Consider the following 17,083-nt stretch of genomic DNA (forward strand, 5'->3'; position numbering starts at 1 on the left):
TAACACCTATCATTTTACAGCAACCCAATGAACACCCAAGGAACGTTCCAAAACGGAAGAGCTAATAACAACAAGGGAGGACTTGGAGCTGGAGGGGGGGGAAACTCCAATTTGAACCCAACTTTAAAAGGCACCCCCCAGTATAACAAACAGCCAAGTAGCCAGTCCCCACAGTACCCTCATCCGTACGCCACGAAAAAGAACTCCCTTAAGGGGGGCGTGAACTACGGCAACAGCGGTGGCCAAATGCCCAGTGCGCCAAACAAAAATTGTGGCTTTCCTCCTGGAGGTTATGCGGGCGTAGGGGCTAGCGCCCCAAATGCCCTACCTCCCCAAGGTGCGATACCACCACCAAGTGGCCTACCACCCCAAGGTGTCATACCACCACCAAGTAACATTCCACCACCGTCTGGAATGCCGCCCCCGAGTACCATCCCCTTCATGAACAAAAACTTCAACCTTGGAAAGACGCCACCAGTACCAAGTTACCCGAACAACAACGCTATAAATCCCCCCCCACCAGCTGCACCTCCCCTCGCACCAATCGTCCGACCACCGGTAGGACCACCAGTAACACCACCCCCCGTTGCACCTCCAGTGGCCCCCCCAGTCGTACCCCCAGACAATAATTGCATTATGATGGAGGGTGGGCCAAGCATGTTTCCAGTCCACAACAATTTAAAGAGCAAGAATCCAAACATGTATGTCAACCCAGGCGGAAGTAAGTACCACATAGGGATGAACCCTTCTCCCCAGCCGATGCCCCCCCCAAGTGTGCGAATAAACAATTTTGCCCCTTGCCCAACGGGTCCAAATAATATTCCCGTAGGAGGGAATAGCTTTCACATGCAGAGAAAAAATCAGATGATGCCCCCCTCTCATGGTGGTGAGAAGAACAACCTCATGATGCTTGACATAACACCTGGATTAAATAGTGCAGAGAATTTATGTAGAGATGTAAAAAAAGACGATGGTATTTTTGGAGGAAATTTCAGAGGTCCTCCTCCCCCTTATGGTAGGCCTATACATACACCGTACGGTATGAGCGGTGGCCATATGTTCCAGGGGGAACCATATCCTGGGGAAAATTATCCAGGGGAAGGTTACCTTGGGGAAGGTTACCTTGGGGACGGGTACCCATTGGATGGATACCCTGGCGAAGTGTACGAGGGCGACCTTACCAAAAAGGGAGGCGTAAAGGGAGACCAGAAAAACGAAGGAAAGGGAAGTGTGGTGACATGCAACATAAACGTGGACGGAAGGGAACGACTGCAAAATGATTACAATCAGAACTTTGTAAACACAGGAGAAAGGCCACAGAATTTTATTAGAGACAGTGACGAAAACAAGAGGTTTGATAAATACCCTAAGCTCAAACAATTGCTAGAATTGAAAAATGTTATAATAAAAAAAAGGTCCACCCCAGCAAGGTACATAAATTGCGACCTCAGGACATTCGACTTGGGAACGTTAGGAACAAAATTTGATGTCATCCTTATCGACCCACCTTGGAAAGAATACTACGATAGAAAAATTCACAACCTAGACTTACTGAACAGTATGCATATAGAGAATTATGATTTGAATGGAGATATAAATAATGATAAGGATAAGTACTGGACCGTGGATGATCTAGCCAGTTTAGAAATTGATAAAATAGCAGATGTGCCTTCCTTCCTCTTTATTTGGTGTGGAGTCACACACCTCGAGGACGCTCGAATTTTGTTAAGCAAATGGGGTTACCGTAGATGTGAAGACATATGTTGGTTGAAAACAAATATAAAAGAAACTAATAAAAAAATAAAATACCTGAACGAAATAAACAATGAAAACTCATACCTTCAGAGAACCACTGAACATTGCCTCGTTGGCATTAAGGGAGCTGTTAGACGTTCCTACGACATCCATTTTATTCATGCCAACCTGGACACAGATGTTATTATAGCAGAGGAAACAGACGAAAATATATATAACAATAATAAGCCCGAGGAACTCTATAAAATTATTGAAAAATTCTGTCTGGGAAGGAGAAAAATTGAGCTTTTCGGTACGAACAGGAATATTCGGAATGGGTGGCTCACTTTGGGAAAGAATTTGGGTACCACTTTGTTCAATAAGGAGGAGTACACTGGGTGGTTCGAGGGGGACATCGCCTGGCCCGAGGCCACTTCCTATGTGGGTGGCAAGTATATGGGCACCACGACGGAGATTGAGAATCTGCGCCCCAAGTCTCCCCCGCGGAACACCACCTAGGGGGCACACACATGTATAAAATGGAACCTGTCTGTATCTTCCTACTATTATATACATGTCCTAGTGACCTTCCTATATGTGTGTTTTTTTTTTTTTTTTTTTTTTTTTTTTTTTTTTTTTGTTACACAAAACTGACCAGGCATCTTTGCCACTGCGACGTGGATACCATTTTCTTCATTTTGTGTCCTTTCCTCAGGGATACCTTGTCAATTCGAATAGCTGCATTGGCACATTCGCCCACGCGTACCTTCAGACGTACTTGTACACCCCCCCCCTTCCTTGTGGTCCCTTTTTTTATCTTACGAAACCGCTTTCCCCGCCGGGGGGGAATTGGACACCTCCATGCATTTGCCTATCAAAACTGAGCCTATAGTGCACTAAAGAGAGAATATGAATGGGTCCAGTTATTCCTGTTTGGAATTTCCATGCGAGAAGCCAAAGGAAGGAGCGCCTTCTTTTTTTTTTTTTTTTTTTTTTTTACGTATATGCCCATGATCATCACCAACGCAGTGGGCATACCATATGGGGGGGGTATGAAACGCCACTTTGTTGGGCACACAAATATACCATTAGCAGCTCACTATGTAAGCGGCCCACTGGGGAGCCATGGAGGAAAACATACAAGCTGTGCAGAGGTAGCCATTTCTTTTTCTCCACTAATGCGGCTTGCGTATTGCACACATTTGCGGGGCAAGGGGTTAAATGTGTTAGCTCTCCAATGCGCACACTTGGATGGAAAAGCAATTTTAGTACTTCATGTCAAGAGGATTGGCTACCATTTAGTTACCTTTTTTTTTTTTTTTTTTTTTTTTTTTTTTACTGACTAAAGATACAATCTGCGAAATGATAATGTGCAATCACCCCCATCAGTCTTTGTGTTCACTTATTTTTTGTAACAACTCTAAAACCCACTGAGGGAAAAAAAAAACGAACACATAAGGAAGTGCCATTGGTTATACCTCTCAAGAGTAGTGACTCTCCCCCCATCTGAACAAATAAAGTTGAGCCCATATTTCCTTAATTCCCACGTCGCAGCAAAATGGTAACAATCCCTTCAAAAAATGCTTTCCTCTTTTTATCCTTTTATCCTTTTATCCTTTTATCATTTTACCATTTTATCATTTTACCATTTTACCATTTTATCATTTTCGTTTCGAGCTTTCTGCTCAGTGGCAGACCGACACACGCACGAACATTCCCTCCTCTCAGTTTAACAACCAGCCACTGGAACAAGTCGACAAGGAGCTGTACGACATTCTGGCAGACGAAGGGAAGAGACAAAAAGAGACCATAAATTTGATAGCATCCGAGGTAGGTATCCCCCTTCCGCACGATAGGAGTGCCCTCCCGTGTAGACGCGCTGTGTCGTTCGGCTGAAACATAATTTTTTTTTTTTTTTTTTTTTTTTTTTTTGCGCTACTTCTTTATGACTCCACTCACCGCAGAATCTGACTAACCTGGCCGTGCGTGAATGCCTTGGGAATCGAGTGAGCAACAAGTATTCGGAGGGATACCCCAAGAAGAGGTACTACGGAGGGAACGACTACATAGACAAAATTGAGGAGCTGTGTCAGAAGAGGGCATTGGAAGCCTTCAACGTAAGCGAAGAAGAATGGGGAGTGAACGTACAACCGTTATCTGGCTCCGCGGCCAACGTACAAGCCCTGTATGCTTTGGTAGGAGTAAAGGGAAAAATAATGGGGATGCATCTATGCTCAGGAGGGCATTTAACACATGGATTCTTCGATGAAAAAAAAAAAGTATCCATCACATCGGATATGTTTGAATCGAAGCTCTACAAATGTAATGATCAAGGATATGTTGACTTAGATGCAGTGCGCGAGATGGCCTTGTCATTTAAACCCAAGGTGATAATTTGTGGATACACCAGTTATCCTAGGGACATAGAATACCAGAGGTTTAGACAAATCTGTGATGAGGTGGGTGCATATCTATTCGCTGATATTTCACACATCTCAAGTTTTGTAGCATGTGGCATACTCAACAACCCATTTTTATATGCTGATGTGGTTACGACAACGACCCATAAAATATTAAGAGGCCCTAGAAGCGCTTTGATATTTTACAATAAAAAAAAAAATCCAGGAATCGACCAAAAGATAAATAGTGCAGTATTTCCAAGTTTCCAAGGAGGTCCCCACAACAACAAAATAGCAGCCGTTGCATGCCAACTTAAGGAAGTTAAGTCATCCGAATTTAAGGCGTACACAGAACAGGTTCTACTCAACAGTAAAGCACTAGCTAAATCTTTAATTAGTAAGAATATTGATTTAGTTACCAACGGAACGGATAATCATCTTATTGTTGTAGACTTGAGAAAGCATGGTATTACTGGATCCAAACTTCAGGAGACATGTAACGCTATTAACATCGCATTGAATAAGAATACGATTCCATCCGATGTCGACTGCGTCTCGCCCAGTGGTGTGCGAATTGGTACTCCCGCCATGACTACCAGAGGCGCAAAGGAAAAGGACATGGAATTTATCGCAGATATTTTGGACAAAGCCATCAAAATAACTGTAAACTTGCAGGAGCAGTATGGTAAAAAGCTCGTCGACTTTAAGAAAGGATTACCTACGAGTGTTGAATTGCAGAAACTGAAACAGGAAGTTGTCACCTGGGCTGGTGCTCTACCCTTCCCCTGATTGGCCTAGGGGGTGGTGATCGTCTTTATTAAAGCCCCTTCTGACGGTCAGTCAACTCCACGGGTATACCCCATCAAACGGGAATGTCCCTTTTTCGTCGTTTTCTTTTCATTTATTTTATTCATTCTATTATTTTATTTTATTTTTTTTTTTTTATATTTTATTTTATTTTTTTTTTTTTTTCTACTCTCCCCCCCTTCATTACTCACATCGCGGGGTAGACCTCGAATGCGCAGAGGGACACTGGGGAACACATGAGTCAAAGGCAAATGTCGCAAAGGTGAGAACCTCTGTGAAGGGAAAGTCTCTCCCGGAGAATGGTGAACCGTTTCAACGTCGCCATCCTTTTCCGCACGTGGTTAAGCGTTTCACAATTTGTTTAATCGCTTGAGTTGAGCGGAGCGGCAACTGCGCGGGTTTTTTCTGCGGGCCGTCACTTCCACAGGGGAGGAAAGCAACAATATGAGAGATGACAAGGTGGTGGTGGTGTACCTAATGGCGAATTTACCAATTTTGCGAACTTAGCCAATTGAGGATTCTTCTTTAATTGTGGCTGCGCATTTGCATCCAGATTTCCATCCACGCTTGTATCCACGTTCGAATCGTAACGGTGCACCTACGCTTATGTATGCTTGCTTGTGTATGCTCGCGTGTGTGCCGCTCTAGCGCACCGGCCTACGTACGCTTTGGAACCGACCACACGTTCAGGCCAAATCGGCAGCCCCATTTTTGGGGGGGGGCCATTTGGAGTGAAAAAAAATTAATGTCGGAACTGGAAGGAAATGCGAGCAAGAATGTGGAGGGGGAGGGAATGCAATTTTAAAAAAAAAAGAGGGATGACACGGAAGGGAGTGAGGATTGTCATGGGGGAAGAAGTATCATAAATTTGACGTCGCAAGAAGATTCTCTTCTTTTCATCAAATTGGTGGAATTTTTTTTTTTTTTCCTTCTTCCAACGGGAAGTATCCGTCGAGGAAGAACCAGAACGGAATTAACGAACCAAGGATACCTTTAAAGTACACTCCACTTGTGAAAAAAAAAAAAAAAAAAAAAAAAAAAAAGCCATGCATAGTGGTATTAGAAGGCATGATAAGCGAATGTGTGTATTGACTTCACTCATTCGCTAGTTCATCCATTGTAAATACTTACATACGCATTTATGTAGTTGGAAGCCCTGAGGCTCATCTGCAGAAAGCACATTTTGACCACTTCGACAGTGTACTCTCGTGGTGATATCACACAAAGCGTGTGGAAGAGTTTTTTGTATTGTTTATTTTTTTTTTTTTTTTACCAATTGGGTTAGGGGCTACTCCATTGACGAATTTACCAAGTGGTGAGAAATTGCCTGCAGTGCGCAGCAAAAGGAGAGGTGTTGCATGAAGGTTGGCAAAGTGTGACTCATCGTAGGACGACATTTTAACGTGGAAGATCATTACCTCATCTTTGCAAAACCCATAGTTGAACCTTTGAAGTAACTCCCCCCACCCACAATGCACCGGTTCAGGTGGATGCGGAATACGCCGCTCAGGCGTTATGCCCAGTTGGGTAGCCAATTGGGGGGTAAAGTGGGCACAAAAGTTAGCGGCAAAACGGATTGCGCAATGAACGCCTCCCCTCTCTGTAGACATTTCTCCAGTAGCGAAAGTGCCAACCTTAAGAAAAACCCAGCGACGACATCCAAAGGTACAGATTCCACCGCCGCAAGTAAAAGAGAAAATAAAGGAAGTAGCACCAGGATGGGAAAAATATCGCAAGTTATAGGAGCCGTGGTGGATGTTGAATTTGAGGACACCCCTCCGTCCATTTTAAATGCACTTGAAACAGATCTGGACGATAAAAAAATAATTCTAGAAGTTGCGCAACATTTAGGAAATAAGGTAGTGAGAACGATAGCCATGGATGCAACGGATGGATTGGTGAGAGGACAGAAAGTTGTAGATAGTGGTAGGCCAATATCAGTACCGGTAGGGAAAGAAACTCTGGGTAGGATAATGAACGTGATTGGAGAACCTATAGATGAATGCGGAGACATTAAATGCAAAAAAACCTTACCCATTCATAGAGAACCACCATTATTCACAGACCAGAGTACCGAACCTGCACTCCTAATTACAGGCATTAAGGTAGTCGATCTGATCGCACCATATGCTAAGGGGGGTAAAATTGGTTTATTCGGGGGAGCAGGAGTGGGGAAAACTGTATTAATTATGGAGTTAATTAATAACGTAGCGAAAAAACATGGTGGATATTCTGTGTTTGCTGGAGTAGGTGAAAGAACAAGAGAAGGGAATGATCTGTACCATGAGATGATAACAACTGGAGTTATTAAAAAAAAAAAAATTGGAAATGGAGAATATGATTTTAATGGATCAAAAGCTGCTTTGGTATATGGTCAGATGAATGAACCTCCAGGAGCTCGTGCAAGAGTTGCCCTCACTGGTTTAACTGTGGCCGAATATTTCAGAGATGAAGAAAACCAAGATGTGTTACTTTTTGTAGATAATATATATAGATTTACACAGGCAGGTTCGGAAGTGTCAGCTTTGTTAGGTCGTATACCTTCAGCTGTTGGATACCAACCCACGTTATCCACTGATTTAGGAGCTCTACAGGAAAGAATTACCACCACGAAAAATGGATCCATTACATCTGTTCAGGCTGTGTATGTACCTGCAGATGATTTAACAGATCCTGCACCTGCAACGACCTTTTCTCATCTGGATGCAACGACCGTTTTGTCTAGATCCATAGCTGAGTTAGGTATTTACCCTGCTGTCGACCCTTTGGATTCCACCTCCCGTATGTTAACACCAGATATTGTTGGTGCAGAGCAGTACGAAGTCGCTAGAAATGTACAACAAATCTTACAGGATTATAAATCATTACAGGATATCATTGCCATTTTAGGTATAGACGAACTCTCCGAACAGGATAAACTAACCGTCGCCAGGGCAAGAAAGGTGCAGAGATTTTTGTCTCAACCTTTCGCTGTGGCTGAAGTATTTACGGGTAAGCCCGGTAGATTCGTAGAGTTGGAAGACACCATCAAAGGATTTTCGGAGTTGCTCAAGGGCAACTGTGACGACCTACCCGAAATGGCCTTCTATATGGTGGGCGACCTGGAGGAAGTGAAATCCAAGGCGGTGGAAATGGCCAAGCAGGTTTCGTGAGGCCATGGTAACAGGAGGTGTTGCTGATGATGGAGGTATTGCCACTATCGGTAGTTCGGATGACTAACTCCATTCCAGCGGAGCAGGTCAGAAATGTTCCTGAACGGTTCGTCGTCACCGGGACAGTCACAGCCATAGCGAGTGCTAATATTGTGTCCGCCTTGGTGTGTTGATCTTTAGGCGCATATCTGGTCCACACTTTCTTACATGCATGTATTTCTGTGTGTGCGTATTTTTCCTACCGTCTTTACCTTCCAAAAGTTGTGCACACCACCCACTTCGCCATGTTTGGCAAGTTACCATCCTTTTCCTCACTCTTTTTCTCCCTCAAAAAGGAATCAAACGTACCAATATTTCAATTAAAGTTTAAGACGCATTATTTTTTTTTTTTGCGTGAAGGGGAAAGGTTTGTCTTGTCGTAGAGGGGAGGTTACTAATGTCCCGTAAGTACCCATCCCCCTGATGCCTTCTCACCGCTCGTCCCTCGGTACAGGCACTATCTGATGAATGCGGCTGTGTACAACTTGAAAGGGCAATATCCAATGGAAGCCGAGGGATCTAAGCGGAAAAACCACACAACCAGTGGGAAGGGTCTTCAGCCAGGCAAGTAGTACCCGTTGAGCAATTCGTGGTTTTCCTTTATGTATTCGATCAGGTGCGTTTCCACCTTTTCCTTGATAATATCTGTCATGGGGCCATCTTCTAAAAACAACTTTTCGCGTACGTACTTCCGGAAGGACTCCGCATCCTTGACGCCCTGTCATGGGTGTAGCGGTAACATGTGCAACGAGACTGCTTATCTGACATGAGCACAAAGGCCACATGTGAAATGCCGCTCTTATACCTGTAGATTTGCCTGGATGGAGTTCTTCAGCAAAGGTAGGTGCATTAACTTGGTCTTCAGTTTTTCTCTGAACATTTGGAATCTGCAGTTCGTATGGGGGAGATACAGATGAAGGAGGTAGTGTAATTTTTCCTACATAATGATTCGCATGCGTGGAGCATCCTTCCATGTCCCCCCTTAGGTTGTGTCAAAATGGATGATCCAATAATGCATAGATAGCATCCTACTTGTAGTGAAAAATGGATTTCTCCCTCTCTTCACTTAGCAAACTCAAAATATCATAATCCGGGGAGGTTCTTATATTTTTAAGTATCGTGTAGAAGTAGTTGATGGACATATTGCACAACTTGTGCAGATTATGGAAGTTCAGTTTTTGGCGACCTGTCAGGAGGAAGCGGTGGACAAGGACCAAGTGGAAGATGACCCAGTGAGGTGTACTTTCTCATCGATTGACATCACTAGACGCGCAGTAAAAAGGCACCCCAATCATGGCGCCACTACGAAAGGGTACAAAGAGCCCTACCCAAATAGGTGAACGAGTTTATCAGGTTCAAAGAATTCGTGGTGACCCTGCAGTAGTAGCCTTCCGTGCTGATATTTTTGGCGACCTCGAAATGCTTCACTTTGAAGCGCTCACTTATCTGCATATCCCTTCGCATACATATCTTTAGGGTGTCCGTCAAGAAGGCTACTTTATACACATTGGCTAAATTTGTCCCCTCAGTTACCTCCTTTCCTGTGGCGTTTACCCCACCGATGGTATCCACCCCGTCAGCATTGTCTACAGTGCAGATACTGCCATGGCCCGTGGCACGAGGTTCGTGGAATTTGCAGAGATCCCCTGTGGGCGCTTGGAAATGATAGAAGTAGAAATCGCAAGGGAGACAGCTGAAGTGGATGATGGGCTTCTCGAAAACCTTCAGCTTCCTGTACAGATCGACAGGACTCATTACATCATCGCTCGTGTAGTTTTCGCCATCCTGGCATCTTTCTTCATGTTGGTCTTTTCCCCCTTGGTTTGCGCCCCTCATGTTCCCACTGGAGCCAGATAAATCGCATGGCTTATTAACATTTTCAATGATAATACTTAAAAACCTTTTGCTTACGAGATTCCCAATTTCGGTTCCATTGTACTGCTCATGGTTTAGAATGTTCTCTTTGCCTATTCGGTACTTGCTGGAAAATGCGCAGAGCTCTCCGGCGCTGAAGATGAATTTGTCATTCGTCTGTGTGGATAGGGGGAAAGAAAGGGATGACGCGTTGTTCATGCTGCAGAAGTAGAACTCACATACTGGAAAATTATAATGTGAATCTGTTTCACCGTGTGAGACCTACTTGAAATTTGTGATTCACACAGATGCGATCGTTGTATACTATGGAGGCCTTGTTCAGAACGTAGTGGAGGTGGTTGCTGATGTTGAACACATAGGAGCAGAGCAGAACTCTGCAAGGAATCAACACGGTGTTCTTAAAAAGAAACTTCTGAGAAGACACCAAAGTCGAATCAACCTTCGCATGTTTGCAAAAGCGAACAACCACATGTTTCAAGCGATTCTGTTTGTTCTTCTTAATGGCAATAATCTCTCCCTGGATTATTCGGATTTTTAAAAAATGAAAAAGGACAAACACTTTGTTTAGGACATGCTTAATATTATCAGGAACGCAATTCTTGTGATAACTATTTTTTTTAAAGGACTGATCAGATATTATATAATTTTCCTTCAGATGTTTCTTGTGTTCGTAATAGACTCTATGTTTAGATATTTTTTCTTTTAAATTATTTTTTAAATTTTTTTCACTACACTTGGTACATGTGTGTGGTGATATAATTAAAAGCTTGTAAGACTTCACTCCATTTTTCAAGAAAAAATTAACTACCGTCAGAATGTCCATATTATCGCTATAGATGACGATGTAACTTACGCAATTTTTTACGACAGTCATGTAGGTGCTATTTTTATCAAAATACTTATCCAGGAAGGGGTCGCTGATGCTAAACACCCCTTCCACATTTTTCCTCTCCGCGGGGGGACGCGCCGCAGCCTTCACCATCTGTGTTGTTCTCGTGTCATCTGAATTGTGCGCTTTATCTGCTCTGTCCGAATTGTTCACTTTGCCAACCATTTTTGATACCCGTTTTTTACCTTCGCTCAACAATTCTCCCTTACTTCCCACACCTTTGTTTAACGTGGCTCCCCCGCTTAAGCTCTTCTCTCTATGTAACGCGTCGTCAATGGGGTTTCCCCTTTTTCCGCCCCTACCACCCTCCTGATAGGATGCATAATCATTCGTGTCGACCATTTCCAGTGCGTCACCATCCTCCGCCTCCCCTTCTGATAGACTCGTTTCACTTGTTTCTATGCACCTGGACGATAGACTTGAGTAATCAGAGTGGTACTCCTCTTCATCGTTTGTTTTCCTCAACTCTCCTGTTGGATTAATTCCTCCGATGGGTTCACCCCTCAGCTCATGGTGAACTTTTCCATGTATCATTCCTTTATGGGCAACCCCTGTAATGTCTCCCTCGCTGGAGTCGGAGCTGCTAGAAGGATCCCCTATCTCAGGATTATACATATTGTTTGCCCTGTCTTTTCCTCCATTAGTTTCTCCTAAAGCATTTTTCCTTCCGTGCAAGGTTGGACTATCCACATGTTGCCTCTTCCCCCTGTTCAGACCATATTTTCCCCTCCTAGGTGTTGCCTTCCCAACGGATCGATCCTTTGCGGGCCATTCGGTCGACTCAAATTTCTCGTAATCCTTTGCCTTGGTTAAAAAGTCGAAGCGCTCATTAGGACAAGCGGAGCTCTTATTCCTTTCGATAAAATTGAAGTTTTTTTTCTTACCCATTTCATAACTGTTCAGTTGAAACGAATAAGTGCTAATGTCTTCCTTATCAAAACAAATAAAAAGGTAATCATAAAAAATAAACACACTGTTGTTTAACTCAATCTTTTTATTTTCTCTATCGATGCTGAAAATATTATCGTGAATTATTTTCACCCTTTCTTTGATCATTAAGTTTGATAGTTTCTTATACATTTCTACATTCTCCAGACTGCAGTTTTTGATGGTGTTGCACTGATAGTCGTCTTGCTCTGTCGCATCAGTAGTGGTTCCCTCAAGAAATTGATTTATATACGGGCTGATTATAATTACGTTGTTAAAAAAATACACATTGTTTTTCATCAATTTGTATATCACACTTAGACACACGTCGTTGATCCCCCAGAAAACGATGTTGTGGTCGATATTTGTAAATTTTTTGAGGCACATTTGCTTCGTCATCACGAGATAAAACTTTTCGTGGCTTTCGCTCTTCGGTCTTTGGCTACCGACATAATTAGAAGTTGTCTCTACACCTATGGGCGGCTGCTTCTTATAAATGTTGACGCTGTTATCCTTCATAAATAAGAACTTGAAGTGCTTGTAGATGTCGCTGTAGCTGTTGTCTCCTACGTTGATCTGGCACGAGCAGGCCTTCGTCATTCTAAGTGTGGGAGTGGAAGTTGGATGGGAGGGGAAGTTGGATGGGAGGGGAAGTTGGATGGGAGGGGAAGTTGGATGGGAGACAGGGTCGTGTGCCGGGATGGTCACAAAAAGAATTCACGCAAGGTATGTCACACAAAGGACATCACCCCCAAACGTCGTAACATCGCTCACCCCAAAATATTGTGGACAATACGCTTGTCGTAAAACTTGAAAATAATTATTGACAGAAAGAAGGAGAGTAGGAAGTGCTTCTCTTCACAGTTCTCGTTCCTCAGGATGATATCCTTAAAATCGAAAGCTTTCAGCTTGTAGTAAAAGTCGATGTTGTTCAGGATGCATCCAGCGGTCACGTTGATAACTTTGCCTCCGCACCTTGTAACGAAGATGTAATAGTTTTGTGTGCGGTAGAATTTAAGCTCTGCAGAGATGGGAAGAAAAATGAGGCAAAATTGGTGCTGGGTGCATAAATATTTTCTCTGCCCTTTCGGTTCTGTGCCTCGTTGATGCTTCTCCTTTTGTATGTGCTCATTTCGACACGGTTTCGCTAACCTGAGGGGGCCTCCTCCCCATGCCCAACGCCCCGTCTGTAGAACTCCTTTAAAGACAAAATAGCCCTATTAATTGGCTCCTTCTCCTTTTCCCTCACGCTCTCCAAAAGTTTCTGCACATCTTCTATATCAGTCATCCTCATATAATCCGTGCATGGAGGAAGGAAAAGAGTGTACTTGTTCAGTACATACAAGGACTCCAAAGTGTTTGTCTTTTTTTTCTTCTTCACACGATTGAAGTAATTTAGGATGAGGGGTATTTTCCCTCGCTCGTTGTTTGTCGCCACAACGTAGTCCACTTGGTCGTAGTACTTCTCGATCTTCAGCAGTACGTCTTTGCAGTGATGGTGGTACTGCGCGTGGGCAGTTAAGCGGTCAAGCGGTTAAACGGTTAAACGGTTAAGCGGTCAAACGGTTAAACGGTTAAACGGTTAAGCGGTCAAACGGTTAAACGGTTAAACGGTCAAGTGGTCAAACGGTCAAGCAGATAATCAGCTAAGCAGTAACGTGTGTTTGTGCAATTGCACACATGCGTATGTGCCCGTTTAGTTTTTTTTCCCACTGATGCCGCCGCACTACCCTTCCTACATGACCTACCTTCTCATTCAAAATGAACAAGTTTAGCGAAAAGGCGTTTTTGTCCTTGTCACTCAAACTGCTCAGCCAGTCCATGTGCTTGTATTTACAGATGAAGTAGTTTTTCTTTATGTCTACCAGTTCATCCAGATAGAGCTACCAAGCGGAACATGTGAATACAGGGGAGGAATACACAGAGGGTGAGTAAATCTGGATGACAAAATGCAGATACTTCCAAAGGAAGGGGGGGGGGGACACATATATAACGGCAAATGGAAGAGAATATATGCTGAATCACTCACCTTGAATGAGACGCAATCAAATGGGGTCGACTCTTCCACGGTGATCAACTCATACAACTCAAGGAAGAGAAATAGCAGGATGATTTCGTTCTGACATGGGAAAGAACATTACAGTTGGTTAAGTATCGTCTATAAATGTTGTAGGGAGATCCACACACGGGAAGGTACCATGTGTACTGCTTTCTTCAGTTAATCACATGACCAATTTTCCTAGTGTGTGATGATCGCGCCTACCTTTTTGAAGATTTCCGGATAGATATTTTGCAAAAGAAGGAATATATCAAAGTAGGACAGATTCACCACATCCTTGGAATTCTTGCCTGACTTGCTCGTACCGCTATTGTCGCAGTTTAGCTTGATGATATTGATTTTTTTTGCATCTGTTTGGTTGTAAAAAGGGTGGATAAATAAATTGAGGCACAGAAACAGAGGCAAATGGAGGGAAAAGTAGAGGTGAGAATGAAACACACCATACTTATTGAAGTTTTGTTCTCTCTACACGTCTGTACCATGTTCTCCCCCCTCGTCAGTCTTTATGCCCGCTTTCTTCCTCCATATTTTATCGTATATCTTCTTGTACGTCTTGTCTGTATTAAAGTTGTAGTAGAGCATCTCAACCTTATCGAAATGGCTTTGGAATTTGGCGCTGATTTGGGCGATCTGTATTAAAGGGGAGAAGTAGAATTAACTTGGACGAGGTCATTCCATGGAACATTTTCCATGAATAAGATACCGAAAAAATGGAAGAGGCAACGAAGTTGTTCGTATGATTAACCCCTCCATTTTTGCCTCCTTAACACCGTCATGTCTATGCGACGTTTTTCCAAATTGTAACTCCTCGTTTGCATTACGTCGGAGTAGCTTATATTGGCACACAAATTGATCAGCTTGTTCATCAGTGCAAAGTTTATTCTTCCATTATCCTGATCCTGTGTGCAATTTTCATAGTCGTACTGCAGCTGCGTTGGGGGGAAAAGATGTAAAAGAGAATCATTCGGGGAGGTACTCTTTTTAAGCGACCTTTGTCAAGGTAATGAGGATAGAACAGTAAATATTTAAGGATGGCCCGCACAACGGAGATACTGTTGCCTTCTTCCCACGTGAAGGACACACCTTGCTGTAGATATTCCGCAGGATGACGCGCGTGTCTAAATCCTTCTTGACAAAATATGCGGCATACTCCTCCACGTCCTCCATCAAATGTTCCATTAAATATCCATAAATAACGTCTGCACCGATTTCGTGCTTCTTCTCCAGATCCGCCTCTGACTTGATGCTTATTTGGCTCAAAATGAATTGCTTAAATTGGATGAACATATATTTTTTTTTTTTCTTGTTCAGATTTTTCGTCCCTTCAGAGAAAGGAACCTGGCAGAGGGAGGGGGATGGCAGAAGTGAAAAAGCGAGCATGTTTTATTAGTAAAGCAGATGTATATATATGGTTAATGTGTTTTCCCTGTTAAGGAAAATATTTCTCGACAGGGAGAATTCCTTCTGTTGAGTACCCCCTTCTTTTCAGCAGAAGTAGAGGATGTTATGTCCATAGGAAGAAACATACCAATGATGAGACAATATCCTGAAAGAATTCTCGGCGCAATAGATAGTTGTAAGCCTTCAAGTTATACAGACGGACAAGGATATTAACGTCTATGTTTTTCTTTAGCCAAACGAATCCAATGATTTTTTTCTTATTATTAAGTATCGATAGGAGGATGTCCTCCTCAGTTTTTCTTTCAATGAGATTATAAATGAGATAGTGATTTTCTTCCCCTCCATTTTGTAGTGAATATTTCCTGAGCAGTTCATGCAGATCATACACATCCGAACTGCACGTCGGTCGCAAATAAATTTTATTAGTGTAAGAGTATCTACAAAAAAGAACAATCCGATCATATGGAAGTTCGTCCATTTTCAAATGCTCCTTCACATCGATGTGTAGACATTTGTTCATCTTCTCACAGGAGAAATATTCTTCATTTTTTTTTTTTTTGTTTTTTTGCAAAAACAGTAAAATGAAAACAATATCTTCGAATGTATAGAACACGTAGGAACATAGGTCATCCAAGTAGTTCACATGTTTGCTCATCACTAAATTTATTATAAGAGAATTGTTTCGAGACAAACTCGACATTACAGAATGCTCCTTTATGTGTAATGATACAGAATTGTAAATATCACAGAGCGGTATCCGCTCATGTGTTCTTTTTCCAAAAGAACCTGCACACAATTCATAGTCCAGAGAAATAATTCCTGCTACTTCCTTCTGCTTGTTAAAGACAGATATACAAATGGATGAGTACTGGATGGTGTTTACAATTTCGGGATAGGTTATGTCACCATGTCCCCTGCAGGAATCACTCCCAGGGACGCCATCTTCACCCAGATCTTTTTTCTTCTCTTCCTCTACCCTCTCCACCGGCTCCGGCGCCTCCTCACTCGAGCAGTACAAAACGTGCGCCCCGATGTTCTTCCAATTTTCCTTCAGCCGAAACAGATGCTTATGTTTGTAGAATTTGAAGGTGAATCCCATTTTGTTCGCATTATCACAGATACGCCAACATATATGTAGACGCGTAGACGCATGTGTATATATATTCTACTGGACATACGTGTCTGCACGCCAGAACGCTGTGCATGTAGAGTGAACCCGCCCCCTTGTGGTTGAACTACGCCGCTCTACAAGTGCATACTACCACGCGATTAGTCTTCCTTCCACGTGGATAATACATGCCAGGGCGGAAGAAATAATTTCCCGCAATGATGCGCTGTAAGGCTCCTTCGCCAGCGCTTTTTTTTTTTTTTTTTTTTTTTTTTTTCTCTTTTACGCTTAAGGAGACAGTAGAAAATGGGGACATTCCCCGCAAGCCAATTTACACAGGATACACGCGAAAAGCGTTATTCATCACCTGGATGAGGCACTACTTAATTCTCTGCGCCTTCTTGCAGGAGCCCATGCAAATGTCCACATTGGGCATTCCAGAGGATTAGCCATCGCCTCGCACGTTGCAGAGGTTATTTAGTGATACACAGACAAGGGTGTGCGTTTATGGTGACTCCACAGCACGAAATTTTTCAGCAAAAAAAAAAAAAAAAAAAAAAAAAAAAAAAAGGTAACGACAAAATGACACACAAAACAAACACTGTAAGGCGAGGGGGGGTCATTCAATAAAACAACAAGACCTTTCGGTAATGCCCCTTCACTCCCGTCCCTTGCATTTGACCCTTTCGCTGG

The 17,083-nt window shown here is 43.0% G+C and overlaps 4 protein-coding genes across 4 annotated transcripts; 3 read left to right on the top strand and 1 right to left on the bottom strand.

The window, feature by feature from the left end:
- Positions 1–27: 27 nt before the first annotated feature.
- Positions 28–2,253, top strand: PKNH_1455200 (N6-adenosine-methyltransferase, putative; the record flags this gene model as incomplete). The annotated part of the gene is made up of 1 exon (XM_039113680.1): positions 28–2,253. One exon carries the CDS (start codon positions 28–30, stop codon positions 2,251–2,253), a length of 2,226 nt encoding a protein of 741 aa, XP_038970049.1.
- A 1,039-nt stretch (positions 2,254–3,292) lies between these two features.
- On the top strand, positions 3,293–4,922 carry PKNH_1455300 (serine hydroxymethyltransferase, putative; the record flags this gene model as incomplete). Its single annotated transcript, XM_002262406.1, has 3 exons — positions 3,293–3,295; positions 3,463–3,564; positions 3,699–4,922. The coding sequence occupies 3 exons, from the start codon at positions 3,293–3,295 to the stop codon at positions 4,920–4,922; spliced, it is 1,329 nt and encodes a 442-aa protein (XP_002262442.1).
- Positions 4,923–6,412: 1,490 nt separating this feature from the next.
- On the top strand, positions 6,413–8,092 carry PKNH_1455400 (ATP synthase subunit beta, mitochondrial, putative; the record flags this gene model as incomplete). The annotated part of the gene is made up of 1 exon (XM_002262407.1): positions 6,413–8,092. One exon carries the CDS (start codon positions 6,413–6,415, stop codon positions 8,090–8,092), a length of 1,680 nt encoding a protein of 559 aa, XP_002262443.1.
- A 595-nt stretch (positions 8,093–8,687) lies between these two features.
- PKNH_1455500 (conserved Plasmodium protein, unknown function) lies at positions 8,688–16,381 on the bottom strand (the record flags this gene model as incomplete). Its single annotated transcript, XM_039113681.1, has 14 exons — positions 8,688–8,849; positions 8,937–9,018; positions 9,164–9,317; positions 9,460–10,162; positions 10,272–12,423; positions 12,597–12,843; positions 12,975–13,326; positions 13,571–13,705; positions 13,852–13,941; positions 14,086–14,231; positions 14,361–14,511; positions 14,703–14,810; positions 14,965–15,219; positions 15,410–16,381. The coding sequence occupies 14 exons, from the start codon at positions 16,379–16,381 to the stop codon at positions 8,688–8,690; spliced, it is 5,709 nt and encodes a 1,902-aa protein (XP_038970050.1).
- Positions 16,382–17,083: the final 702 nt, after the last annotated feature.

Source organism: Plasmodium knowlesi, assembly GCF_000006355.2.
Source record: "Plasmodium knowlesi strain H genome assembly, chromosome: 14".
NCBI classification, from domain to species: domain Eukaryota; phylum Apicomplexa; class Aconoidasida; order Haemosporida; family Plasmodiidae; genus Plasmodium; species Plasmodium knowlesi.